This window comes from Epargyreus clarus, unplaced genomic scaffold (genome assembly GCF_041222505.1).
Source record: "Epargyreus clarus isolate Ecla_fem2 unplaced genomic scaffold, WU_Ecla_fem_2.2 ptg000035l, whole genome shotgun sequence".
Lineage (NCBI taxonomy): Eukaryota > Metazoa > Arthropoda > Insecta > Lepidoptera > Hesperiidae > Epargyreus > Epargyreus clarus.
Window position 1 is genome coordinate 1974939 of NW_027332240.1, and position 27920 is coordinate 2002858.

Consider the following 27920-nt stretch of genomic DNA (forward strand, 5'->3'; position numbering starts at 1 on the left):
AGCTTTCTGTCTGAGCGGCATATTAAGGTCGTAATTGACGGGTGCTGCTCAGACACGAAGCTCATCAACGCTGGCGTGCCCCAAGGGTCTGTATTATCTCCCACGCTTTTTATTCTGCATATCAATGATATGCTGCTAAAAATCGGTGGCATTCATTGCTATGCAGATGATAGCACGGGAGATGCTGTGTACACAGGCCGTGCGAACACCTCTCGGACATTCGTGGAAGAAAGCAGAATCCGACTTGTGTCTGAAATCGAGAACTCTCTGGAGCGGGTCTCGGAATGGGGTCGTCTTAACCTTGTTGAGTTCAACCCCTCGAAGACACAAGTCTGCGCGTTTACCGCTAAAAAAACCCCATTCGTCATAGCGCCTAAGTTCCAAAGTACCCCGCTCACCATTGGTAAAAGTGTAGGGATCCTGGGAGTCGACATCTCGTGCGACGTGCAGTATCGGAGTCATTTGGAAGTTAAAGCCAAGTTGGCTTCAAAGAAACTGGGCGTCCTAAACAGAGCCAAGCAGTACTTCACTGGGGGGCAACTCCTGCTGCTTTATAAAGCGCAAGTGAGGCCCCACATGGAGTACTGCTCGCATCTCTGGGCAGGGGCACCACAATACCAACTTAACCCACTTGACTCCGTACAGAAACGCGCGGTGCGAATCGTCGATGACCCAGTGATCTCTGATCGGTTAGAACCCTTAAGCCTTCGGAGGGACATAGGTTCCCTCTGCGTGTTCTACCGACTTTACAATGGTGAGTGTTCTGAGGAACTGTTTGATCTGGTGCCTACGTCGCCTTTCCTTCATCGCACCACTCGCCGAAGGATGAAGTTCCATCCACATCAACTGGACCCGTGGCGGTCCTCCACGGTTCGGTTTAATAGATCATTTTTGCCGCGTACGTGCAAAATGTGGAATGAACTTCCTCCTGAGGTATTCCCTCAGGACTATGACATGGGGCTCTTCAAGAGGGGTGTAAAAAGAGCTCTCCTTCAAAGCCGGCGATGCATTGGCGACTCCTCTGGTGTTGCAAATGTCCATAGGCGACGGTGACTGCTTTCCATCAGGCAGCCCGTCTGCCTTATCGTTAGGTTACATATAAAAAAAAAAAAAAAAAAAAAAAAAAAACATAACTTCGTGAATAATCGCATGGAGTATCAGTAGCACTACCATGAGTTTACAAAAGTATTACTCGCTAGCGACTGCGTAAAATAAATGTATGAAAAATTGTACAGCGCCTCTGGTGGTTACTCGTAGAAGTAAAATCCGTAGTGGCGTAACTCGATACGTAAAAAACCTATCGAAATCAAATCGCTAGCGAATGTCATTATGATCTATTGCCATACAAATTCGGTCCCATGAGTCATTAATTTGACAGACGTTGTCAAGAAATACCGTAACGATAGTAGTTATGTTATTCACTAGCAAAATGATAATAGTTTTCTATTTACAATTTCTATAGTGGCGTTTCTATGCCAACTCATGGTAGTGCTACTGTAATACCTACAGCTACGTAGTACTATCAAGTATTCTGTGCTTTTGCTACTAACATCAAGTATTAACACCATTACCTACACATTTTGTCCTACTGATGGGAACTTTTCTTCTATCAGAATGAGATGTGTTTATTTATTTACTTATTTATTTATTTATAACATAACATAACATAACATGTAATTTACAGGCTTAACCTAAAACATTACGTGTTCAAGAATACTTTACATGCATTTATAAATCTTGTAAGGTTGTCATGAAATATGTCAACATCAGGCATCTGTAAAAGCAGGCGATTGATTAGACCAGGCGCAGCGCAGTGTGGTGCGGCGGCTGTGCGGTGCGTGCACAGCAAACGTTCTGCCAACAGACGGCCAGGCCTTCTGCCTCCATACCCTCCACGCATATACTGCATCGGAACCTCTATACCACATTTGACAAGTGCAAGTGGATTATCAATTTTGTTATTAAGTAACAGATAGAAATGCACCATTATTTAAGCCGTAATTGTCCGTTCTAGCCAGGATTGGTACACTTTACACATCTTTGAGGACTTTTTTAGAAGGCTCTCAGATTAGGCGTAGGTTTGCTCACGATGTTTTCCTACGCCGATTAAGCAAGTAATAATTGATTTCTAATACACTCATCATTGACAAAATTGAAGTTCGCTATTAATTATCATATAATTACCTACTATCTAGTAATTTAACTCAAGTCATTTGTCTTATTTCGTTCAAGTATTCAGTTTCAACAATTCGATTAGTAAATTGGGTCGTCAGCTAACGTGAAACATTTTATATGTGACATGTCCCACAGACTTATCCTTGCACTGGGTAACCAGCTTCGATCAAGAATTCAAGTTGGTATTGATCGAAGGTAACCTGAGGGCCGGCAGTATTTCGCCCAAAAAATTAACCCCTACAACGGGGAAACGCTGCCAGCGTTCTGAGAATTATGTCACAAGAAAGTGTTTTGGACGACGTCTTTATTTTATAAGTTATATTTTAATATTATTTATATTTTAATTTTAAAATTTAAGATGATCGTTAGTTAAGTTCGATTTTAATATTCTTATAATAAAATAAACAACATAACGATTAATAAATATACTTTCGTTTGTAAGCAAAAATCTGTGAAACTAACTTCCTAGTAGTGAACATTGATATATGATACTTAACTAATTAAAATGAGTCTTATAACAAAAACTTTTATTTATTATAAAAAACTTGGATTGTTTAACAAAAACTTAGATTTAACAAAAGGGGCCTCGACGGAAGACGCTGGCGCGCAGACGCATTCACTCGCGCGGCTCCAAAGCAACTCCGCTTTATTCTCAAAAACACGGCGCAAGGCATAAGCTCAGGCGCATGCGCGGTATCCTTGCACATCGTACGATCGCTCCTGATTGGTCAGGCGCCGGCAAGGACATCGTACGATGTTTGGGGATCCGTCGGGCAAATCGAACCTTCTTTTTTTTAAAATAATAAAACCGAAAAGTGTTCCCGCGCTACATCCTCCCCCTATAGCCCTACTTAGCGCCCTCGCAGTTGGGCTAGCATTCCGCGATTAATCGACGAGGCCTACCGCGCCTACGCTTTTCCCTCACTGGAGGTTCGATTGGACCTACAAATGGCGTTAAATGCGAGACGTGATATCTACCTATCTCATCATCGCTACGCGTACTTTGTAGCACGTAGGATGTGGGGCTTACTTTACATTTGATTTTGTATGGGCCGTCGCGACGTGGCACAAACTTCACGGACTGTCCGCGACCTACCTCGTTCTGCCCCTGAGTCCTTAGTAAAACTAAATCTCCCACTCGATACGCGGGCGGCGTCCTTCGTCCCTTATCAGCGTTCCTTTTCTGGGTATCCTGCGCTCTCTCATGGGTATCTCTGGCGTCTTCCAACGTGCAGGCTATCCTCTTCAGGTATGGAGTAATAGCTGGCACAAAATTATCATTCTCAACGATAACTCTCATATCCGACGCAGAATCTGATGGTGCTCTCAGCTCTCTCCCAAAGGTAAGATAAGCTGGGGAAAATCCGGTGCTAGCAGTGATCCCAGAGTTCATAGCGAACCTCACCGACGCAAGATGCAGATCCCACGTAGAATGGTCTTGACCTACGAGTATGGCCAGCTGAGGTTTGAGGTCTCTATTTTTCCGCTCAACCGGGTTGGCTTGAGGATGATAATATGGAGTGAGTGACTGAGTTATCCCCAACACGTGACAAACCTGCTGCATCACCCCACTCACGAACTGCACACCATTGTCACTGATTAGACGACGTGGCACGCCATACCTAAGAAACACCTCGTTGGTCAAAGTTAGAGCGCACTCGGCGCTGGTGGCCTGCTGCAGTGGAAAAAGTTCCACCCAACGTGAACTTACATCTTCCACAATCAGGATCCATCGATTCTTCCTAGACGTCTCAACGAGGGGTCCGAAGAGATCCACAGAAACTACTTCGAATCGTCTGGACACGGCCGGAGTTTGCAACAATCCCGCCGGCTTCCTGTTATCCGCCTTATATCTCTGGCATAGTGTACATCCTTTTATATAATTAGTCGCAAATTTGCGCATGCCGGGCCAATAAAACCGCGCGCGCACTCGGTGCAATGTTCGCTCCACACCTAAGTGACCTGCTGTAGGTGCATCATGTAAATCCTCCATCACTTTCGCGCGCTCATGCTCTGGCACTACTAGACACGCTTCTTCATCTTCGTCGGACTCCAAGCTGTACCTGTATAAAATACCGTCAGATATAGTGAAACCTTTATCTGACCAGGGTCTCCCCCTTGAGGGTTCGTCAGCTTCAAGATCGTCGATGATCTTGCACACCTCTGGGTCCTTTCGCTGGTTTTCACGGACGTCAGCTTTGCTTCGCCTCGGCATATCTACAATTGCCATATACATATCGGAGTCCGGGTCTTGCGCACATGCTGGACGTGACAGCGTATCTGCCACTACGTTAGACCGACCGGGCGTGTATTCGATGACAAGGTCGAACTCCTGCAACACCAGAGCCCATCGAGCCAGTCGTCCGCACGGTGACCGTTGGCTCATAAGCCAGCGTAGTGGCTGATGATCTGTCCGAACAGTAATCTTCGCTCCTTCTATATAGCCACGGAACTTACCTACAGCCCATACGACCGCCAAGGCCTCGCGCTCTGTCGTCGAGTAATTTCGTTCAGCGCTAGTAAGGAGTCGGCTCGCATACTCTATCGGTCTTTCGTCAGGGCCCTCCCCCTGCATCAAAACCGCACCTAAACAGTATGCACTGCTATCTGTGCAAAGAATAAAAGGTTTCGTCTCATCTGCTTGTCGCAGAATTGGAGCACTTACCAAAAGATTTTTAATATGCTCGAACGCTTGTTTTTCTTCAGCACCCCACTTCCAGGAGCTGGTCTTCTTCAATAGGTTCGTGAGGGGTCTCGCCACCTCTGCGTAATTATTGATAAAACGACGAAACCAACTTGCAGTTTGTATAAAACACTTTAACTCTTTGACATTATTTGGGCTTCCCATACTCTCAATCGCAGCAGTCTTTTCGGGGTCCATTTGGATACCTCCCGGAACGATTACATGGCCCAAAAACTTTACCTGATCACACGCGAAATGGCTTTTCTCCCTGTTAACACGCAGCTTGAACATTTCCAGTCGCTCGAAAACCGCTTCCAGATCTGCTAAATGTCTCTCGAAGGGCCCAGGAGATAGTACTACCAAATCGTCCAAGTAAGCAAATAGTTCAATACCTTTCAGGTTAGATCGAAAACGATCAATGAGCCTCTGAAATGTAGCTCCTGAATTACGCAATCCCATTGGCATACGTTTAAACCTATACGTACCTAATGGACTCGTAAAAGCTGTCTTGTCTTGATCTTCAAGTGCCACGTTCACCTGATGATATCCCGACCTTAGATCTAATGTCGTCATGAAATTACTAGTCTTGGCTGCATGCAGTATGTCTTCCATGCGAGGGAGCGGGTACCGGTCTGGCTCGGTGACGGCATTGAGTTTCCTGTAATCAATACACAGTCTCCATCCACCCCCTTTCTTCGATACTAGTACGACATTAGAGGCCCAAGGGGACTCACATTCCTCGATGACGTCATCTCGAAGGAGCTTCTCTAGTTCGTTCTGTAGAGCTTCTTTCCTATTTTGGGATAAACGATATGGCGGCGACGCGATTGGCTCCTGGTTTGGCTTTACCTTTATATGATGTACTGCGAACTCCGTTGCAGGTCCATTCAGGGCGAACTGCGCGGTTCTTCGCTGTATAAAATCATCTAAAGTACGTCTCTGCTGGTGAGTAAGTTTGATTCCCTCATCGGCGCGCAAGGAGAGATCTGCGGAACTGGCGAACATCAATTCTTTCGCGGGGGCGTTCCGCGAGTGCTCTTGCCTAAAATAATAGTGACGATCGGGTTCGTCCGCGAATGTCCACTTACCCTGCGCAACGTCCATCACTATACCCGCACGGGACAGAAACTCGATACCAAGGAGTGTCCTAGTATTATCGCCAGGCAGTACCAAAAAATCCGTCTGTATCTCGCGACCTTCTACGGTCACTGTAACGCTGGCTTCCAATAACTCCCGTTCTACTCGAGAGCCATCTGCTAAACGTATCCTATATTCGACATTCCTAAATTTTATGTTAGAGTCTAATAATATTTTATACAGGGACGGACTGGCTATGCAATGTGTAGCACCAGTATCCATAACTGCCACACCTCGACGACCCATAACGCTAATATTCAATAACGGTTGAATAGCACTCTTACTTGTAACGGTACTAAAATCGACATCAAAGTAGTGTTCGAGGTCAGACTCGCATCTGACGTCGTACGTGCACTTGACCTCTGACCTTCCGTCGACGTCAGAGTCCTGTACGCTGTCGACCCTATCATCGACGTCAGACCCGTGTCTGGCGTCGGACGTACACTCGAAATTATACCTACTTTTGACGTCTAACTTCTGTACATGATCAGACCTACCAACGACGTCGGACTCGTGTCCGGCGTCGGACGTACATTTACGGTCACATTTACGCGCGGTGTCCGAACCTAACATTTTCGTTCTCGTCGCTTCGACAACAGCAACGTGGAAATCTGTGGGCTTAGCGTTATAATTATTACACACGTCGCATTTCGACCTAATCACGCCTACTTTCCCACAACCATAACACTTAATTACTTTATTCGGTCCACCTACTCGTGACTGATTAACACACTCATCTACTGAATGCCCGAATTTTCTACAAGCGCTGCAACGCGGTCTCCTCGTATTACGCGGTAACTCAGTCGAATCAGTAAGCGCGGGAAAACTTTCATTGGACTTACCCGAGGTTCGCTTTGCACTTGCCCGACTGGATTTTACTTCTCGTGCCGCGTCTTCCGCTACCCGTGCCCTCTCAATCAAATGATTTAAATCTATCACACACTCGCGGGGAACACGTTTGCGAATACGCCGGTCTAGGAGTCCGTACACAATGTCTACTTGTAACTCGTCCGCTAAACGATATGGCAATTGCGCAATAAGGGACCTAATGCCATTAATAAATTTGTCACTTTGCACTTCTCTTTGCTCGCGGGCAAACACCTCACGCAACACTTTGTACGCTGGTCGAGGAGCACCATACATGGCCCGCAAACGCATCTTCGCGTCCGCCCACGTAGTCACGTAGTCTCGTACGCCGCGCCACCACACGGCGGCGTCCCCGGAGAGGAGCATAGGCAGGCCTCGCAGCGCGTGCACGTCGGAAACATTGGCGCACTCTTTATACACTCCCACGGAGTCCAGAAACGCCTCCAGTACTTCTGGGTCGTTTGATGCGCCGTCAAACCGCGCCGTACACGCGGTGAAGTTGCCGCCTGCGGCCGGTACTGCCCCGTGGTCTATGAACGACGACGTCATCGCAGCCGTCGTCGGACTCGTCGGGCCAGCCGCTACCTCAGGAGACGACGCCTCGGAGTTCACGACTCCACGAGGCGCCGCGAGCAGCGCGTTGATAAGCGCCTTATTTGCCTCCGCTTGCGTCTTCGCGATGTTTTCCAGTAAGGTGGACAGAAATTGTTCAGAAGGTCCATACTGCGTCGGCGCCGTCGCACCGGTAACAGGCTCTTCCCCAGTGGAGCTAGAGTCCTCCACTGGAACGACGTCCTCCTTCTCCACAGCACGCTGTCTCGTCGTCGGCATTTTCCACTATCCGAAACTAAAGAATACGTTCGGCCGCTAAGTTGGGCGACAATTTATAACAAAAACTTTTATTTATTATAAAAAACTTGGATTGTTTAACAAAAACTTAGATTTAACAAAAGGGGCCTCGACGGAAGACGCTGGCGCGCAGACGCATTCACTCGCGCGGCTCCAAAGCAACTCCGCTTTATTCTCAAAAACACGGCGCAAGGCATAAGCTCAGGCGCATGCGCGGTATCCTTGCACATCGTACGATCGCTCCTGATTGGTCAGGCGCCGGCAAGGACATCGTACGATGTTTGGGGATCCGTCGGGCAAATCGAACCTTCTTTTTTTTAAAATAATAAAACCGAAAAGTGTTCCCGCGCTACAGTCTTAATTAAAATGAAATTTTCCTAACGCGAGTGTTAAGCAATCAGTACTCTTAAAACACCCGCCATTGCAATGGCGTTAAGCAACGGGACATCGTAATATTTTGTTATCTCTTTCTAACACAAAGAAAGCTGTATAGTCTATCTCAACGACATTCTAGTTTTTATGAATGCATGACACTGATGCGACGAGGGAAAAATATTCACTTGTTTACAAAGAAGCGTAAATAATTGATTTATTAATATGCACAGATTATAAATATGATGGGTTAAAATGTTTTTTGGTTTAACATCACTGATTCTATGTCCTTAATAACATCTTTTATTAATTTAGGAAACAACACTTACCTAATACCTATGTTGTAACCTATTTATTCACAATTATAATAGTAAGTAGATGAAATAATAAAAAAACGATTTTCGTGTAGGTAAGTACTTGTGTTTATTTTTTGCTTAACATTAGTAATTGTTTTAAATAGTCTATTGTTAAAATATATTTTTACTTAGGTATTATGTTGATATTTATTTAACCCTTAAACGGGCCGAAGTATAAAATCTGTTATTCATGGCTTAAGTATATTATTATGTTCTTGGGTCATTTTGAATATCAGTATGCATAAAATCATATATAAATGATTGAAACTGAAAATAATGATATTTTTACGGGTGGGACATTATTTCCCTTTGCCTGTTTATGGAGACCCAAGACCAAGGTGGGAAATAATTGCCCTTTTCCCGTTCACGTCTATAAATTTAAATAGACTAGTAATTTACCCTGACTCTACTTTTGAATTTATTTTCTTCAATAAACTTGGACTTATCAGCAATCGCCATAAAAATCGTCATCGTCAGTATCGATGTCCATAAGAAAGATTTTCCAATATATTTTCAAGCTATAAATGAGTTTCTTTTAAAAGGCATGATCTCAAACAATTGAAAGCAACATTTAAAAATAAATGAATACTTTGACAAAACTAAAAAAATCACACACAAGTAAATCCCCAATTTTTATATATAGTGACGCAAAGTGGATTTCGGGAACGGACAGAGGGAACTATTTTCCCACGTGCAAGAACATATTTCAAATGAATCAAAAACACACAAAAAGTACGTTTTTACATTGAATATTATAACGAAGCTACACAGAATATAGTCAATAACTACATAAAAATCAAATATCTAATTACCAGAATCTTTTTTTAAGAAACTTTGCGGATTTATGTCTCCACTATATGAAAATCGCGCGTTTTTTTTTTTCAAAAGTGACATTCTTTTGATTCTGACATTGACACTAGACATTTGAAAGGGTGGGGCTGCCAATAAAATAATTACGTAATTATCTTAAATTACATTTGTGTAAAGGATGCAACATAAAAGGTTGCCATTTCAAAAATATTGAGAGGGTGGGAAAATACTTCCCTGTACCCGATTAATCAGTTTATAGTTAAATAATCGCAACCTAAGATACATGTACACTATTAACTAATTAGGTACTATATTTAAGTATTAAAAAAATAATTATACCTACTTCTCACAAACTCTTCATATTACCTATATTTCAGCAGTTGGATACAGCAACACAGACATTGTTTAGATGTACACGTGCCGCTTAGCTCCTTCATAAAATACAAAAAAATATGCGTATTACGTAAAAACGTTATTAAAATATTAGAACGGCGTTAAAACCGTGGTATGAATTCTATATACAACGCATGTTATTACAGAATATAATATTTTTATATAATTAATTGCCACTAATAAGATTATTGCTACCAAATTAACCCGGATGGGTTAAGGGCCAACGTGATTAATTTTGATTATAAATCACACGTTGACTTGCGAATTGAAAATTAAATTGGCTTTAAGTTTTATTACATGGAAACACTTTCAACACCAATAAAGTATTTATTAATTATATGCTATAAGTACATGGTCATACTACTGTGTTTGTACAAACGGTAGTGAGTACCTTTTTTTTCCTTACGAGGAGGAAACCTTCAAAACGTACCCTCGGGCGTCGTCCTCAACGCTTGTTGGAGAACTCAGGGATCTCCGTCGGAACACAACCGGAGTCCTCCAAACGCGATGCCCCGGTCGGGCTCTCCCCTGGGGGAGCAGTTTTCGCTCCTTCTACACCACACATTTCCGCTCCTCCCACACCATCTGGTGTTCACGACGGTATGCGATGGCTGTCCTTTCCGGGGTCGCTTACTGGACGGTTCGCGCTCCCACTCTTGCCGCCCGCAACCCCGAAAGCCCCCTTTTAGTCGCCTCTTACGACAGGCAGGGCTTCCGTAGCCCTATTCTAGTCCCGGAACTACAGGGACAAAGTAGTGAGTACCTACAAGTACCTACCATAGACTAATTAATCTCAGGTCTTTAATATCTGTAATTTAATTTGTAATTTTTGGGAAACACAAAAGGTCTTAAACACGGAACTCACTAACTTATTATGTTTAAGTCTGATTCGTTTTAAATTATTTTCAATCATTGAACTCAAATAGGTAAGTAAATGTTAGAGGGTTGTTATTATTTAACTTTTCGATGCCTAACAAAAACTCCAAAAAACCATTTCTGAAATTGAGACTTTTCCCGAACACCTTAGTGATTTAAGTTTAAACGTCAAAGGCATAGATTAGTAAAGATTACTCACTCCTAACAAGAAAATGTAACCAGTATTAACAATTGAAATTGTCTTGTCATCTAATTTCGTGTTTGAAAAATATTGAAAAAATGTATTTTTTAGATCATTTACGAATGAAACGATATTTCTCCGCACTTTTTCTTCCATTGTTTTGCACCACTTAATTGCTCATGTCGGCATTATTCCGCGTAAATTACACCATGACAGCCATTAAATGGCTGACAGAATTGTCAGCCGTTTAAGCCGGCTTCCTTCAATTACAAGGCGGTGAGATATCTATACTTATCTATGGTCAAAGGGTAGAAACGGAACGCTATTATTAATTCCCGGGTCTCCTTACTGCTATTTCACAGCGTTTTCCCCTTTAAAGAGGTATCTATTGAACCGTAATAGGTAAACAGTTTTTCATAATGCATTTACTTAGGATACGGAACCCTCCGTGTGTGAGTGAGTCGCATTTGGACATTTACTTTAACTAAATTATACATTAATTTAGTTAAAGTAAATGCCCAAAACTATCATAAAACCTTCATAACCAATCTCGACAAGCCTTGAAAAAATACGACAAAAATAATTCGCCAAGTACGAGTCAAACTCGCACATGGAACTTCCGTACCACCAAATGTTCATTTCGTTTTTATTTTTATTCATTTTATTATTTTCAACAATACTTAGTTATATAACACAAAAATAGATGGCGTTGGGGTGATGATGGATGATACGTAAACAACGTATAATAAAATTAAAATAACTATATTAAAATATGATTTATGGTTCTTATTTGTATTTATTATAATACCAGTAATAGTAGTAAACGGATTATGAAAATTTCAACCGTCTTCCTGGTACGGTTTAACAGTTAGATCGAAAAATGCCGGTTTGTTGTATGGAGACCCCCTTTAATGTTTAACTTCATTTTATTTTTAGTATTTGTTGTTATAGCGGCCACCATTATGCATCCTATGTAAAAAATTCATGGGTGTATCTATTACGGTTCCGGAGATATAGCCCTGTGACAGACGGACAGACGGACAGACAGCAAAGTCTTAGTAATAGGGTTCCGTTTTTTACCCTTTGGATACGAAACCCTAATAAAATATCATAAAATTTTCCTTTTCAATTTTTTTTATCTATTATCATTCAACTAATAGGGTTAACGGGCTTTAAAAACTTCAGAACACATCAATTTTCCTTTCTAACTAGGATAAGTCCCGTAAAACTTAAATAAATGGGAACCCTTTTCACAACTAATTAAATTTTACCTTCGTACAATCGCCTTATATTGATCTGAACCTTATCGCACAAGTTATTAAGTCGAATCAAAGTTCCCAGTAACAACGTAGGTATTGTAGAAATGGGTCAATCAGTCGTCGGGAATGTGTTATTGTGTCAAATTCGTAATTCGAGTTGTGGGCGTCCATCTTGGTTTACGATTAGCGCGCCAATCGGATTGTTGGGCGGCGTCCCGGTCTACAGATTATAAATAGCACGCGAGTACAGAATAACGTCTAACAGTGAATAGGTACAGTAATTGTATTAACATTGCAAGTCACACTGATTAGAAATAAGTAAAATGCCACATGATTTCAAATAATCCGAGCCTGGATTGAATACTAAACTGCTGACGTAGCGTGACGTAGTTCATACGGCCTAGGCTAGACAATTGTTTTTTTTGTGGGGAAACCCTTTATGGGTTCCTCTCAGCTGCGGGAGTAGCGGACAGGATAAGCCGGACTCCTACCGGCTAAAACCCCACGGTGTTCCTCTGGACGCCTTTTGTCGGGACCAGGGGTACACTAATAGCACTCGTCCGCGATCCCGACGGCGTTAGCTCACGTCCGGGCCCGTCTCGGTTCGGGATGGAGCTGGAATGGAACTTCATCGGCTCATCTTTAAGGTACACGCGGGAACACCGCGCGTACCACCTCGAGGCTTAATGGTGTTTTTGTCGTAAAGAACCACAACTACTTAGAGAGATAGCGCTGCCGCCCGATACGGGACAAACGCAGCGTACCGTCGAGATATTACTGCCGCCCGATATGGGGCAGACGCAGTGTATCCCAACCTCCACTTTAGCGCTTTAGCTTCACCCGCTGCTGGATTTTCTGTTTCTGTGTGTACGGATATCATTCCCTAATAAAAAGGCATTTTGTTTATCACGTGTCGAATTATCAAAGCTTAAACACTTTATTATTATATCGTAATATCTCGTAAAGTACATTATAAAAAACAGATTATTGCCAATCTATTTTTATAGTGATAATATAATAAAACTGTACGTTTGCACCTTTAATCAATAATAGTTGATTTAAGGTCTCTTGGAGCTTCAAAACCCTGTCTTTTTAGAGTTTCAGTAGAAAGTAACTAGTAATGTAGAGTTTAGACGAATGAGGGCGGAGGTTTAAGCATCGCTCATATTAATAATCGAAGGAATATTGTTTCCATAAATATTGGGATCTGGAAGGTAGCACTATGTGAATCTCTTCCTCTCGCTTATTCTCCATATTATTGTGTAAGACCGCAAAAATATTTACCTTTCGAAAGAAGGTATACGCATAGTACGAGTATATGAGCTTTTTTATACCTACACCAATAGAAAAAGGTAGTAGAACCCTATGAGGTGTTCGACGCCGACGGTACCACGGCCACACCTATTTCTGCTTTATAACATCAGTGTCAAGCCCTGTTGTGTTCTGTGGCATTTCAGCTTAGTCAGGAGTAGCAGCGCATCTGTAACCTGCGTCAATAATGTAATTTTATCTGGGGTTGATTATAGTTGTACTTGGGCGGCAGTAGCCACTTAACATCAGGTAAATTGTATGCTCGTCTGCTACTCCAATGTTATAAATATAATAGTAAAGTAATAATATTTTTTTTTGTTTAAGTAAATTACATTTACATGAATAGACAAAGCATGGTAATTATTTTTTACTTGTTAAGCGAGGATTATGTTTATCGCTTAAAGCTAGCGGTCGGACAAAGCATAAAAAACCCTATTACAAGGAAAAGGTTGATACTTTGAGGGCCACCTACCTGTTGATACAATTGACACTCAAAAAGGGATTACTGCGACTACATTATTTCAAGAGTTTTATGATATGCGTCGTTTTATGCAGGACCTACTTTGTTTTGTAGTAAAAAAATAAAAAAACGAAAAATAAAGATGTAGGTATATATTTTGAAGACAACGGTAATATACTGCGTTTTTCGCGTTATCTATTGAACGTATCTATAGGTAGAAATTTAGTAGACTTTTCATTTGACATAGATTAGTATTACTAATTATTACTATTATTATAGATTAGTATTAGTAATCTATGGCATTTGAACAACTGCTGTAATAAAAAATACCAAAAAAAAATGAATTCGGTAGAACGTACGGAAATCTCCTAACCTCTTCATCTAACACCTCTTTCACTGCGTTAGTCAATGTTAGTTAAATACAACACTATAAAACCATCGAATTTCTTATGTCATAAAACCTAAATTTAAATTAATGCCTCAATCGGAAATCGGCCGACATCAGTAACCCTCTTATATCGTCATATACCTACCTATAATCCATCGAGATATATTTAGACACATATTTCTCAAACTTAGTCTTCTTTATTGTATATTCTTAAGATCACTTTATATGTTTAGTTAGGTATACAAATTCAGCTTCCGTTTGTGTCTGCAGAAGTGGATGGTTGGACTGTACACAATTATGCATTTCTATATATTATGTTAAAGTACTTTTTATCCTAAAGTTTCAACGGGAACATGAATGAACTTTCACTTAGTTTAATATTAATATACTTATTACTCCAGCGAAGCGTGACCGATTTTAGTTAGTTATTTATTGAAAAAGTAATTACGTAGTATGATTTAGTTATGAATATTGAATACTAATTAACGGTTGCTAAGAATGCTACGTTTTTTTTAGCATTTTTTTAACACGAAACAGAACTTAAGGCTCTTAACGTAAAGTTTACTATTAAGTTAAGATTAAAACTACTTCGCAACAATCCGCTACAAATATGTATGATGATGCATACTGCATGGTTTAAAATATATACCATCATACATATTTGTAGCGGATTGTTGCGAAGTAGTTTTAATCTTAACTTAATAGCATGGAATTCCGTAAAGTAACGCCTGATACAATTAACTATGTAAAGTTTACTATTCAGGGTTAGCTGTCTTACTACGGAAGTACCGTAAGCGGACTCGTCAGAAGTCTTTCCCTCTGGCGTTAAAAAGGTCCACGCATTATTCACGTGTCGCCCAATAATAAAAGAAGTTTCCGTAAAAACTATGCCCTTGAACGACTTTTAAATGTAAATGTTGATCCCGCCGTCCTTAACGATAAAACTCCAGAAAGAATATGCTTAAATTAGCGATTGACACTTGTTCTTCACACTTTTTTCGCCAGTCATTGTAAATAATCGGCTAGGGTATATTAATCATATATTTTGGTATGGAAAAAGATAATCGCTCAGTATGTACTACCACTTTCTCTAAACAGCCTCGACAAGGCCATCGAACAACAAATGCAATGTAAAACAATCACAATAAACTCCTGCTCCTTTTGAAAAGCTAAATGATCTTTGACAGCGGTCGGTAACGTTTCGCGCACTGCGACGTTGCTGTACATTAACAACTCAAAATGCTTTGGTTTTTGTCGAAAAGCACAAAACTTGCCGCTTATAGCGAACGGTGTGTGAATTTCGTCATGAGTCGGTAGACGCGGCAGCTATCTCATCATCAATGATAATGCTCGGTTTGGCAACGTCGCATCACTCGCCTCACCTGGCGCTTACCTGCGCAGTGTCAACAGGGGGGCAAGCGCGCCGCGAGTACCGCGAGTTCAGTCGATCCAACGATCCGACAGGCGTAGTCGCGTCGACCTGTCTATATCGTAAATAATAAATTATTTTACCAATTAAACAAACTTTACAAACATTTTTCCAACCGCTCGGAACGATTTACAGTGAGAACGGAGTGTGCACAAAATGAGAACTGAATCGCGTGTGGCACTGTGAAGTAGGACTCGATTCGGAATCGTTCATCGACACCTATCAAAAGCCAGTCATTCAGCTTGGACTGTTTCGGCACAAATTCGTGTGCCGGGCGAATGTGATGCGAGTTAATTCCAGATTTTCACTTACGGCGGAAACGGCTTACGTAGACGGCTAGCGGTAAAACGCGGTCCGCGGCGCACGCGAGTTCTTTTTACGTTGAGTAACCGTCAGGTTTCTAAAGGTGCTTTCGACAACAAACACCTCGCATACGTGAAATTTTGGGACATTACCGACGGTCCGATCAACGTGTGGCACGGTCGAATAGCTCCGATCCAGAGTGTACGATACTAGAATCCCGTTAGAAAGCTTGCGCGTGTGAACTGTTAATTTATGCGTTATTCGTGGACGAATCTGCCTGTGTATGTTGATGGTATCGGAGATCTGATGGACTTTTGAAGGTGGGCCGGTCGTTGTGTTCGCGGTAGTCAGTGCATGGCGCGATGGTTACCGGCGGGTGGGTGTGCGCGCTGCATGTGCGCACCGCTGGGCTCGGCGGCGTCGCGCTGGGCTCCGACGAGGAGGAGATCGTCTACCTCGCCTATATAGTCATTGACGTTTTTACCAATCAGGTATGTCCTCTCTACTTAATCTTTGACAACTTATTCATAGGATAAATTAAAAAAGGCCTGTATACATTTGTGTTTAATCTGTGAAACGATATTGTTGAGATTTGATCTTTGATCAGATAATGCTTTTACCGATGATGTAACACTATTTTACAGTTAACATGATGTCAATAGAAATTAACATGTTTGTTTTATTCTAAAGCGACTACATAACATAAACGAACATCTTATAAGTATTACAGTATCAATTTCAGTTTAAGACCTTATCTATGTTAATCGGACAATCAACTAACTTGTTGATCAATATGGCATTGAAAGGTAGATAAACAAAATAAGGTATTAAACATTAGTTTTTTGGCAAATTTGTCCAATTAATGGAGTATTTCGTATTTTCGTGCTCTCGTCTCCAAAAAGTTTTAAAACATAACACCGAAATATCACCGAAACTATCAAATTTCGTAACTTTTGTCTACCGATCAACTATACGAGTCTCGGTATTACACAGATATGCATTTGAAATTTGAATTGAGAACGAGTCTGAGATCGAAGTTCCGTAAACAAATAAATCTTCCAAATTGGATAGTCTATGACTTTAGTCAATAATAATTGTGCTAACGTCTGTATTCGCCTCGGGCGTAATATTAAATTACAAAATGTACGAACCTCGAAAACTGCTCCAACATATTCAGCCAAAACTACGCTTAATCCGAGAACAAGTAGTGGAAAAATACGATTACTTACACAATAACAATGCTGTCTGATTTAATTAGGGGCATTAATGATTTAAGTAGTTCAGTAGGTACTTGGGTGCCTTTTGGGTAGGTTTGTCGCTGCCTTCCCGTTCTCCTTGACGGCTTTGAGGACCGACCCTTTCTGTCGCCCGTTGTCCGTTCTTTAAATGACCTGTAAAACCTTAAGATTGTATTTGGGTATCACAAAAACGTTATATTACCACAAATTGTTATGACAAGTGAAGAGGTGATGCAAAGTAAATATTTGCCGTGCATTTAAAAAGGCATCAGCGAAACGGAGATAAATCACGTCTACATATGAATGACGGACAGACGGATGAGACGGATTCCTTGTAAGCGATTCAGTTATTTAAAACGATGTATTTATTCTATTTACAACTTTTATCGACGTCAGTATGTGTGCATATTTCAATATTGACTTTTTCGATGTTTGCGTCACTAAATAACCATTTAAACATAATTGCGCAAGGAAGCACTTGAGTACTTTTTTTTACTAATTTATAAATCGTGGTATTGAAGGTGGCTGTGGTTCGACTCCGGCGGCACCACCGCCACACCTATTTCTACCTAATAACTGCAGTGTTAGGTGCTGCTGTGTTTCGGTTTGAAGGGTGTGGTAAGGGAGACAGACTTTTCCGAGGCATTCCAGCTTAGTCCTCAGGGGTAGCGGCGCATCTGTGGCCGACCTCAGGTAGGAATATCTAATCCTATCTGGGGTTTATTACAGATGTCCATGGGCGGCAGTAGCCACTTACCATCAGGTGGACTGCATGCTCGTCTGCTACTCTTATATTATAAAAAAAATAAAAAATAAAATCGTAATAGCTGCAGGGTATTTTTTTACCCGATTGTGAAGGGGGGGTTATGTTTTTCGCGCGTATTTTGTACGTTTGTAAATTTCTTTATTACCTCGTATGTTACAAATGGCTGAAAGGATTTCGTCTTAAAAACCCAAGTGTCCAAAGGATAGTAGTTTAGAAAAAATGGCGGGTTTTTGTCACGAAATAGTAATATGTTACTTAAAAAAACAAACCTATTGAGTAGGGTATTAAAATAAAGGAAATTACCAATACATATATCCTAAGTCATATGTTTAAATTTTATTAGGAATAATAAATTGCTTTAAAAAAAATTATAGTGTTAAAATAGGCCATGGTTGTGCAGTCGGGTTTTTGTTATTTTAATTAAATTGCATTTTACAAAAATAATATGAAATAAATCGCCTACAATAAAATTTGGCTCCTATTTAATATAAATATATCAAAATATATCGATCCAACTATAGGTACAGGTGTTGAGTAATCCGTGTCGCATTTTTATGTAAATTCCCTCAGAGAAGGAATATGAATCAATTATTATCACAAGAAATAGGAAAACTCCGTTAGAAATATTGAACTAATTGAATATGCCTCTGTATTGTAATTTATAAAGGAAATGTTTTGTACCTACGTTATAAATATTGAATACTAAGTCAACCGCAAATCTGCTCAACTAACGCTCTGTATTAATACTTAATCTATCCGATTGCCTTCCAAAGCTCGACACTTTATACACACTTTTTTTACTTTATGACACTTTCTAGAATTAAAAATATCTTTGGTTAAACTACTAATCTATGGGTTAAACATAGATTAGTAAAGATTACTCACTCCTAACAAGAAAATGTACCAGTTTTGAGAATTGAAATAGTTGCGTAAAAAAGTTTTGCCACGTCTCCGTGCTAAAATGTCCCTAAAATATTTGAAATAATTATTTATTTATTATGTAAATTACGCAGTATTAGTTAATTATTCGTAATTTTTCTCTAAAAATGTTTTTATTTGTCATGAATTAAAAAAAAGAACTTACTAATAAGCCGTTTGTGGCTTCATTCAATTTCAAGGCGGCGAAGTATCTTTACTAATCTATGAGGTTAAACAAAACTTTGCATGGATTGAATTATAATAATGGCGTAAAAGGCATTGCGCCGAAATAAAAAATGAAGTTACATTTTTTTTGATATTGTAAGATTTAGAACATAATAATTGTCTTTGAAATTGCGTAAAACGTCCGAAGGAAAAGCGCTACAAAAAGAAAAACTACAATGGTGGATTAATTTTTGCCATACTAAGTACCACAAGACAGTGTATTAATAATTGCAAAAAATAATGCACAAGCAAAAAAAATAGGTAAACAGTGTACCTACTGCAGACCAGTTGATTTCACAATCAACGTAATAATAAAAAAATCATATAGATTTTCGTTATATAATAAAAAAATATGCTTAACTCAAAATGAGGTTGCTTAACAGTTGCGTTGTGTATATAATTTTGACACACATTTATTTTAGACATTTTTTCGTGATTTTAGAGGTCCATTTTAATCACTCTATGTTTCTTTGCAACTTTTTTCGTAAAACTCCTATCTATACTAATATTATAAAGAGGAAAACTCTGTTTGTTTGTTTGATTGTAATGAATAGGCTCGAAAACTACTGGACCGATTTTAAAAATTATTTCACCATTCGAAAGCTATATTATCCACGAGTAACATAGGCTATATTTTATATGAAATATATTTGATAAATAGATTTTGAGGCGGTACAAAGTTTGCCGGGGGTCAGCTAGTATCCTATATAATTATTTACTTACGCCCATTATGAATAATCAATCTATCCTTGCCTACCAAAGATCAAAATTTGACATTGTCCAGAATCAAGTTATCAAATGTTGATCTTTAGGCAGTATTGGATAGATTATTGATTTGTTAATTACGAGCCGTTTTAAATCTTCAACCTTAAGTTTTAAAATACAATTCCAATAAAATAGAAAAATGATAGCGAGCCGACCCAACACCGTGACGGTGATAATTAAAATTTTAAATGAACTAGGGACTTACGAATTAATTATTTCGTTTTGAATAAACATAGCTGGTAATGCAGAGTCACGGTAAGTGAAAACTGAAAATTAACGTTTATATAATATATTATGTTTCAACATTTTATATTGAAATCCAAATTGGAGGCATTTATTCGAAGTATACACCGGCGGCACCACCGCCACACCTATTTCTGCCTTATAACAGCAATTAAGCGCTGCTGTGTTCTGGTTTGAAGGGTGTGGTAAGGGAGACATACTTTTCCGAGGTGTTCCAGCTTAGTCCTCAAGGGTAGCGGCGCATCTGTGGCCGACCTCCGGTACGAATATCGAATCCTATCTGTAGTCGATAAAAGATGTCCATGGGCGGCAGTATCCACTTACCATCAGGTGGATTGAATGCTCGTCTGCTACTCCTATATTATAAAAAAATATATATATTATCTATGTTTCAACATATTTTATATTGAAATCCAAATTGGAGGCATTTGTTCGAAGTATACACTTGCAACATATTTTAATTATAAAATCCATAATGGCGGCATTTGACTTGTTGTCAACCCATTACTTTCCAACAGGCCATGGAGTTATTTAAAAGTGAAAATTATTAGGCCATAGTCCACCCCGCTGGCCATGTGCGAATTGGTAGACGGCACACATATTTAAGAAATTTCCCCTTTTTCTTAAAGTTCTCTCAGGTATGTAGGCTTCCTCACGATGTTTTCCTTCACTGTTTAGCAAGTGACAATTAATTTCTAATACGCACATAATTTTGAAAAATCAGAGGTAGGATTTGAACCACAGACCCCCTGAATAAAAGGTAGACTTATTGTCTTGGCTATACTTAATAATAAAGCTGAAGAGATTGTTTATTTAAAGTACAAATCAAATTTGAAAAACTTTTCGTAATTTCATAGTTAATTTATATATTAGTGGGGTCGTATTTCTAAAATACAGCCTAAGAGCTATAAATAATTTTGGCGGAGTCTAGTCACTTAAACCTTATCTACAAAAAATAAATAAAAACAATGAAAATCTCAAAATAACTGGAATTTCCTGAACTCGTAAAAAAGGTTTCTTATGTTATCACACTTCAAACAGAGTTATCGTAAATAATGATGAGATGATTCATGTATTTTATAATAATTTCTACTACATACTCCACACACTTACTATATTACATTACTATTTCACACACACATGAAGAATACTAATATAAAGGTTGAAGTTTGAGTGAAAGTTTGAAGGTGGTAGAACCCTTTGTGGTTCGACTCCGGCGGCACCACCCCCACACCTATTTCTACCTAATAACTGCAGTGTTAGGTGCTGCTGTGTTCCCGTTTGAAGGGTGTGGTAAGGGAGAAAGACTTTTCCGAGGCATTCCAGCTTAGTCCTCAGGGGTAGCGGCGCATCTGTGGCCGACCTCAGGTAGGAATATCTAATCCTATCTGGGGTTTATTACAGATGTCCATGGGCGGCAGTAGCCACTTACCATCAGGTGGACTGCATGCTCGTCTGCTACTCTTATATTATATATAAAAAAAATAAACATAATAAATTTCTAAACACATAATTTGGATCTTTGCCTATCCCGGAATTGAATCCAGAACCTTCTGTGTGGGACTGGTAAAACTGGTGTGGTGTGTGCCACCCGGGTTGATTCTATACCATATTATGTTTATCTTGCCGAGAATCGAACTTGGAACTCTTGACCACGCTGGTTGCCAATTCTGTCATGTTTTTTCTGCAGTCAGCAATATGATTATATTTTATCGTAGCCGATAAAATATTATCGAAGCCGTAACCTTACGTAATTAGGTAATTATATCTCATAATGTATCTTTACCTTACCGGGCACCGAACGTCGGACATTCGATTCGTATTGGGCTTGTTGGGTCACTATGCTGTTGGGTTACAGATACGGTTGAGATTATTCAGTCAGGTAATTTATATTGTTCTTTAGTACTACTAAGATATATAGAGATAAATGATCATAAATGGATAAATAAGATGTTTTTAAAATGTAATTAAACTATTTATTTATATCCAATTTAATTAATAGGGCTTCGAATTCCACTTATTTATATTCTTCGATTTATGTCCACCCGGGAGTCGAATACGGAACCTTTTATGGGATCAGTATGATGATCGCTACACCAAAAGAGTTGTCAATTAATTATTATAAAAATATAATTTTAATTAAGTATTCATTCAAACAATGAATTCAGTTCTATTAAATAGGTACGTACCTACATATCTTTTTTCATTTAATTATTTCAAATAATATTATTTGCACTATATATTAATAACGTGCGTCATATATATATTATTAAAATAATACATAATTTATGATACATATTTATACGATAATTTAGTTAAATCATCTTCAAAATCTAAATATTTATGCTGCCACCCACTGCTATCACTTGCCACAAACTCCAAACCTTCACAAATGCATAAACGTGTGGACGCCTCGCAAGCGCTTGCGGCAAATTTCCTTTGATTTGCTAAAGCTGACACTCTATTGGATCGGCTACAAGCGCTTGCGAACCTACACAAACCTAGTCGAACGTTCTATCCACACGTTTGCATTGTAACGGTATGTTGAAACTTGGCAAGCGTAAGATGATCTTTCGAAAATATGTGTCAAAAATATGCGTCAATATCAAAATACTGGCCCCGGAAAATCTGTCTCGATGACGTAATGTCTGGAATAACCTGTTCAGTTAAGTAAATTAAATCAAAATATTTTATTTAAAGTAGGTTCTTTACGCGATTCTTTTTAGATTTTCCTTCCGATTGTTTGAATAGCCAAATTAGTCCGAAAACGGCTAAAACTGAGATCAACTGCTTAGTGCTCTCTAAAACAGATTTTTTCATGGGTTTTCGTTTCTTTTCATAGATAAGTAGAAGATATCTCACCGCCTTGTAATTGAAGGAAGCCATTAAATGGCTTAACGGGCTGTCAATCTGTCAGTCATTTAATGGCTGTCATGGTGTAATTTACACGGCACAATGCCGACATGCGCAGATAAGTGGTGCAACAACACGAAATCGAAGAAAAAGTGAGGAGAAATATCGTTTCATTTGTAAATGATCTAAAAACGATTTTTTTTTTAATATTTTTCAAACATTAAAATAGATGACAGGGAAAATTTCAATTGCCAAAACTGGTTACATTATCTTGTTAGGAGTGAGTAATATTTGCTAATCTATGTTTCTTATAGATACAATTTAAAACTCATAAGCCTTTTTTTTGTTCATGAGGGGGAAACCTTAAAAAGGTACCTGGTGCTATGGGAGCGACGCAGGGTTATGTGGGATTTTTATCGCACTAAAACCCCCCCGGTGGGCGTCCTCAGTGCTGCTCAAAACTCATAAGCCTATTTTCACTATATTACCACAGCTAAAACCAGTAAATTAATTTAAATACACATAATAGCGTTTCCAAAAACATGATGTCCTTGAGTTCGAACCTAAATCCTTCAGTAAGCCGGAATCTATACCACTGGGCTTAATTGATTGAGTTTTTGCTTAATACCCTTTTTTTAAGCCAATGATGAACTAACTAAAGATTGCCGTAATCGAATAAAAACCCATTAATTTATGCCCATATTGATTGATATTTTTGATAGGATATTTATTGGGCAAATCAATATTAAACGAAAACATGATTTTTAGCCATGATCATAAGTCTGGTGATTCACAAGCAACGGTAAGCGATAAACGAACGAAAACTTATTAAAAAGCACTCGCGTTTGTATGTTAATATTTGAAAATTGTAATACTTTACACAGATTGATTCTCAATAAAGCTCAATATTGGTACAATTCGGTTGATCATATTTTTGTCTGACATATGAAAATTATTACCAAAATTATCTCCTTCAGGCGAGTGACTTCTGACCTCTCAGTGGAAATATATTTTAGCCTGCCGCAGTTAGTTAATGAGTTTGTAAAAAAAACTACAAAAACTAAAGATTATTTTTCTTCTTACCTCTTTCCTTCTCTTGATTACAAGAAGCATAGAAGTTAAGCTTCAGGTTAAATGAACAGAGGGGCTTCAGAATTTTTAAGAAAATACCTTGACGTCACAAACTATTACAGTTAATCGTTTCATCGCTCGCAGGGCAACAAGTCACTTAGCGTCTCAATTTACACTGACCCCAATGACAACTTGTACTTTCACATTCGGTTGTAGTCCATGCATGCATGCATGACACGTGCGGAGATTTTATTGGATATATATGCAACCTTTTTATAAAATTGAAGTAGGAAACATGCACGATGCACATGCATGAAATTCTACTTTGTTTTAAGATAATTACTTAAATTTTTAAAAATAACTTTATCATTAAATATCTCTGTTTTACTCCGAAAGAGTCATCTTTTACCAGTAATTTTAATGAACAAGATATCAGTGGAAACTTTACTGATATGTGAACTAGTTTTATAACCTTTTTTAAGTATCATGTTGTATTGTATGTTTCCTAAATAAAAATAAAATAAAAAATATAAATGCATGCAGTCCACCTGGTGGGAAGTGTTCAGTGTTATTCATGGGCATCTGTAAATAACTTTATATAGAACAGAATATATATTATGTCGCCATTCACCGAAGTGTTGTCAGTCCTAAGAACTAACTCCCGTTTTTAATAATCAATCTATCTAGTGTATTCCATATCAAAGATCGTTATTTGACAATTTCTTACTACTAGACATAGATAAATACTAGACACTAGACTAAATACTAACGCGGGAAAGAGAACGCGCGGACGTAGTCAGATGTGCTGGTCGGATCAAATCCGCACCAATCTTAATAGCAAGATGCATGAAGCCATCCACGTTGCTGAGAACCGGCACCATTGGCGCAATATAGTCCGGGATAAGGTGATCCGTGGAGGGGTCACGAAACTCAGCATTGAGGACATCGGCGCAAGGAGGAGGAGGAGACTAAATACTAGACATTGTCAAATTTCGATCTATGGCTAGTAAAAAATGGATAAATTAATAATAACAATCGTATAAATAATAAATTGTCAAATATCGATCTTTAGTTGACAAAATTTTGGATATATTAATTATTAATCTCGGATGTAAGTCGCCTCATATATAAGTCAGTCAGCATCCATACAACTTATAAGTCGCCTCATATATAAGTCAGTCAGCATCCACACAACTTATAAGTCGCCTAATATATAAGTCATTCAACATCTACATAACTTATTACAAACCCAAAAATTCGACAAAATTATAATAAGTCAAGAAAATTAGTCGTACCAAAGTACAATACAGATTTATTGCATGCATAATGCATATAAACGTGTTTGGTTTGCGAATTATTGATTAAAACGTTTCAAAAGAAACTATGTCAAGTGAAGGTAGACGGAGAGGCGTCGGCAGTCTGATTGTAGTGACATAGGAGTAGCAGACGAGCATGCAGTCCACCTGATAGTAAGCGGCTACTGCCGTCCATGGACATGCAATCAATCCCAGATAGGATTAGATTCCTATCTGAAGTAGATCACTGATGCGCCGCTACCTCTGTAGACTAAGTTGGAACGTCTCGGAAAAATATGTCTCCCTTACCCTTCAACAGAGCACAGCAACGCTTAACACTGCTGTTATTAGGCAGAAATAGGTGTGGCGGTGGTGCCGCCGGAGTCGTAACACAAAGGGTTCTACCACCTTCACACATTTACTGTGCAGGAGATCAACACAACCAAAAGCGCTGAGCTTAGAGTTCTGAAATTTTGCACATAGGTTCTTTATATTACTCGTATAACTAGCTGACCCGGTATTCGTTGTTTCCATATAAATAAAAAAATGTTAAGGATGAACAACCCTTATCACTTAGGGGTATGAAAAGTAGATAGTAGCTGATTCTCAGACCTACTGAATATGCATATAAAATTTGGTGAAAATCGGTAAAGCCGTTTTGGAGGAGTGCGGTAACTAACATTGTGACACGAGAATTTTATATATAGGATGTAAGTGGTTATCTGGATAAATATAATGAAACGCCTATATCACACTTCTTGTAAATTCTACTACGGACTTTTTAGTGTTGTCGGGTTTTTAAATTATATTACTTTTAATTATTTATCTATACTAATATTATAAAGAGGAAAACTTTGTTTGTTTGTTTGATTGCAATGAATAGGCTCAGAAACTACTGAACCGATGTTAAAAATTCTTTCACCATTCGAAAGTTACATTATTCACGAGTAACATAGGCTATATTTTATATGGAATATATTTGATAAATAGATTTTGAGACGGTACAAAGTTATTTCACACACACACATTTCAGACAACACATTACTAGTTCCTTCATGTTGGTCATTTTCATATATATCACACGTGTTACATACATATGTTCTAAAATTTTATTCAAATATCAATATTGTCGCCACGTAAGATTTGTAAATAAACATTATGTAGTCCACCTTCGGACTGCAATAAAACGAACAACTCGTAAATATTCTATATAATATAAATAAATCACATCAGTGCAACAATTTAAATGAAAATTATATTGACAAATGTTATTTATTGCTGTCAGGGTTCCGTACACGAATTATGGCAACAGAACCTTATTACTAGGGCTTCGCTATCCGTCCATCCGTAAGAGGGCTGTATCTCTTGAATCGTAATAGGTAGACACTTATTTTTTATACAGTGTGTTACAGTTATATACTATGGTCAATATAACAAGAAATGCCGAAAAACAATTGAAAAATAAAAAAGGGGTTCAAAACATTTAAGTAGTTACATCGTTTGTAAATCCATAAAAATGTATATATTAAGTAATTAAACTAGTTCTACAGTTGCACAACAGTACCCATAGCGAAGTGTCAAACTCTATCTACTTCCACTCACTGTTCTGACTCGATCTTCCATATAATAATTAAAAACCTCGCTAAAATGGCTCAAGGAAAATCGTTATCCTGACGATCCTGATGAGGAGAATAGGAAAAAAAAAAACATTTAAATCGTTTATTGTCATCGGGTCTTGAAAAATGTTGAAAAGTTTAAATTAATTGGTCCGTTCAAAAAGGGTAAAAATCGAGTTCAAAGATTCCGTTACATACATACAGGTCAAGCTAATAAAAGCGTGGTAAAAACGTCTGACTATAGTACGGAACCGAAAGGGTGTGAGCCCGACTCGCACTTGGCCGCTTTTTATTAAAAACATTGAGTTTCATAACGCAAGACAGCTATAAAAATAGTTTAACATCCGCAAGTGGTTCGCACTTAACATAAAAACGATTATGTTTATTTATTCTGGAGTGTTTTTGTAAATAAAAGCACTTTGTAAATAAATAGTCCTATTTACACAATTTTGTAACTAAAATCCGTAGTTAAGTAAATTGGGAGGACCTTGAAGTATATAGTGTCTTTTGAAAAGTCGAAAATAAACTTGAATGACATTAAAAATGTACCTATTCTTTTTTCGAGATTTAAACGCGATAAAATTTTATGTTTAAACATGAGACATTTTGTTTCTTTTCATTTTTCTTTTTGTTTTCTTTTTACTGTTTGTGGTTACATTCAGCCTAAAAATAGCAGTTTTATTGCGTGTTCCGGTTTGAAGGGTTTGGTAAACGAGACATAGGTATAGTCCACGTCAAACGGCTAGTCTGCTCTGAATGTAGAAACGAATCGCGTCGTATAGGGAATAGTAGATATTAGCGGGACGAAGCAGCGCGGGACAGCTCCAGGCACCCGTCCACTGGGGTTGCGGGCGGCAAGAGTGGGAGCTCGAACCGTCCAGCAAGCGACCCCGGGAAGGACGGCGGTATGTGTGCTCGCATACCGTCGTGAACACTACATGGTATGGGAGGAGCGAAAACTGCTCCCCCAGGGTAGAGCCCGTTGTGCATCGCGCTTGGAGGGCTCCGGTTGTGTTCCGTTGGAGATTCCGGAGTTCTCCAACAAGCGTTGAGGACGGCCACCGGAAGGGTTTTAGTGCGG

The 27920-nt window shown here is 39.0% G+C and overlaps 1 protein-coding gene across 3 annotated transcripts in view; it reads left to right on the forward strand.

Moving 5' to 3' along the window:
* The first annotated feature begins 15525 nt into the window (after nucleotides 1–15525).
* The window catches only part of fus (epithelial splicing regulatory protein fusilli), a 108285-nt gene continuing 95890 nt past the window's right edge, over nucleotides 15526–27920 (forward strand). For 2 of the 3 annotated variants that reach the window (XM_073092131.1, XM_073092132.1), the window contains exon 1: nucleotides 15527–16340. In XM_073092131.1, the coding sequence (XP_072948232.1) occupies nucleotides 16212–16340 (129 nt within the window). In that variant the 5' untranslated portion in view covers nucleotides 15527–16211. Of the gene's footprint in view, nucleotides 16341–27920 lie in introns of all 3 variants that reach the window. The other variant, XM_073092130.1, reaches the window with a different exon arrangement.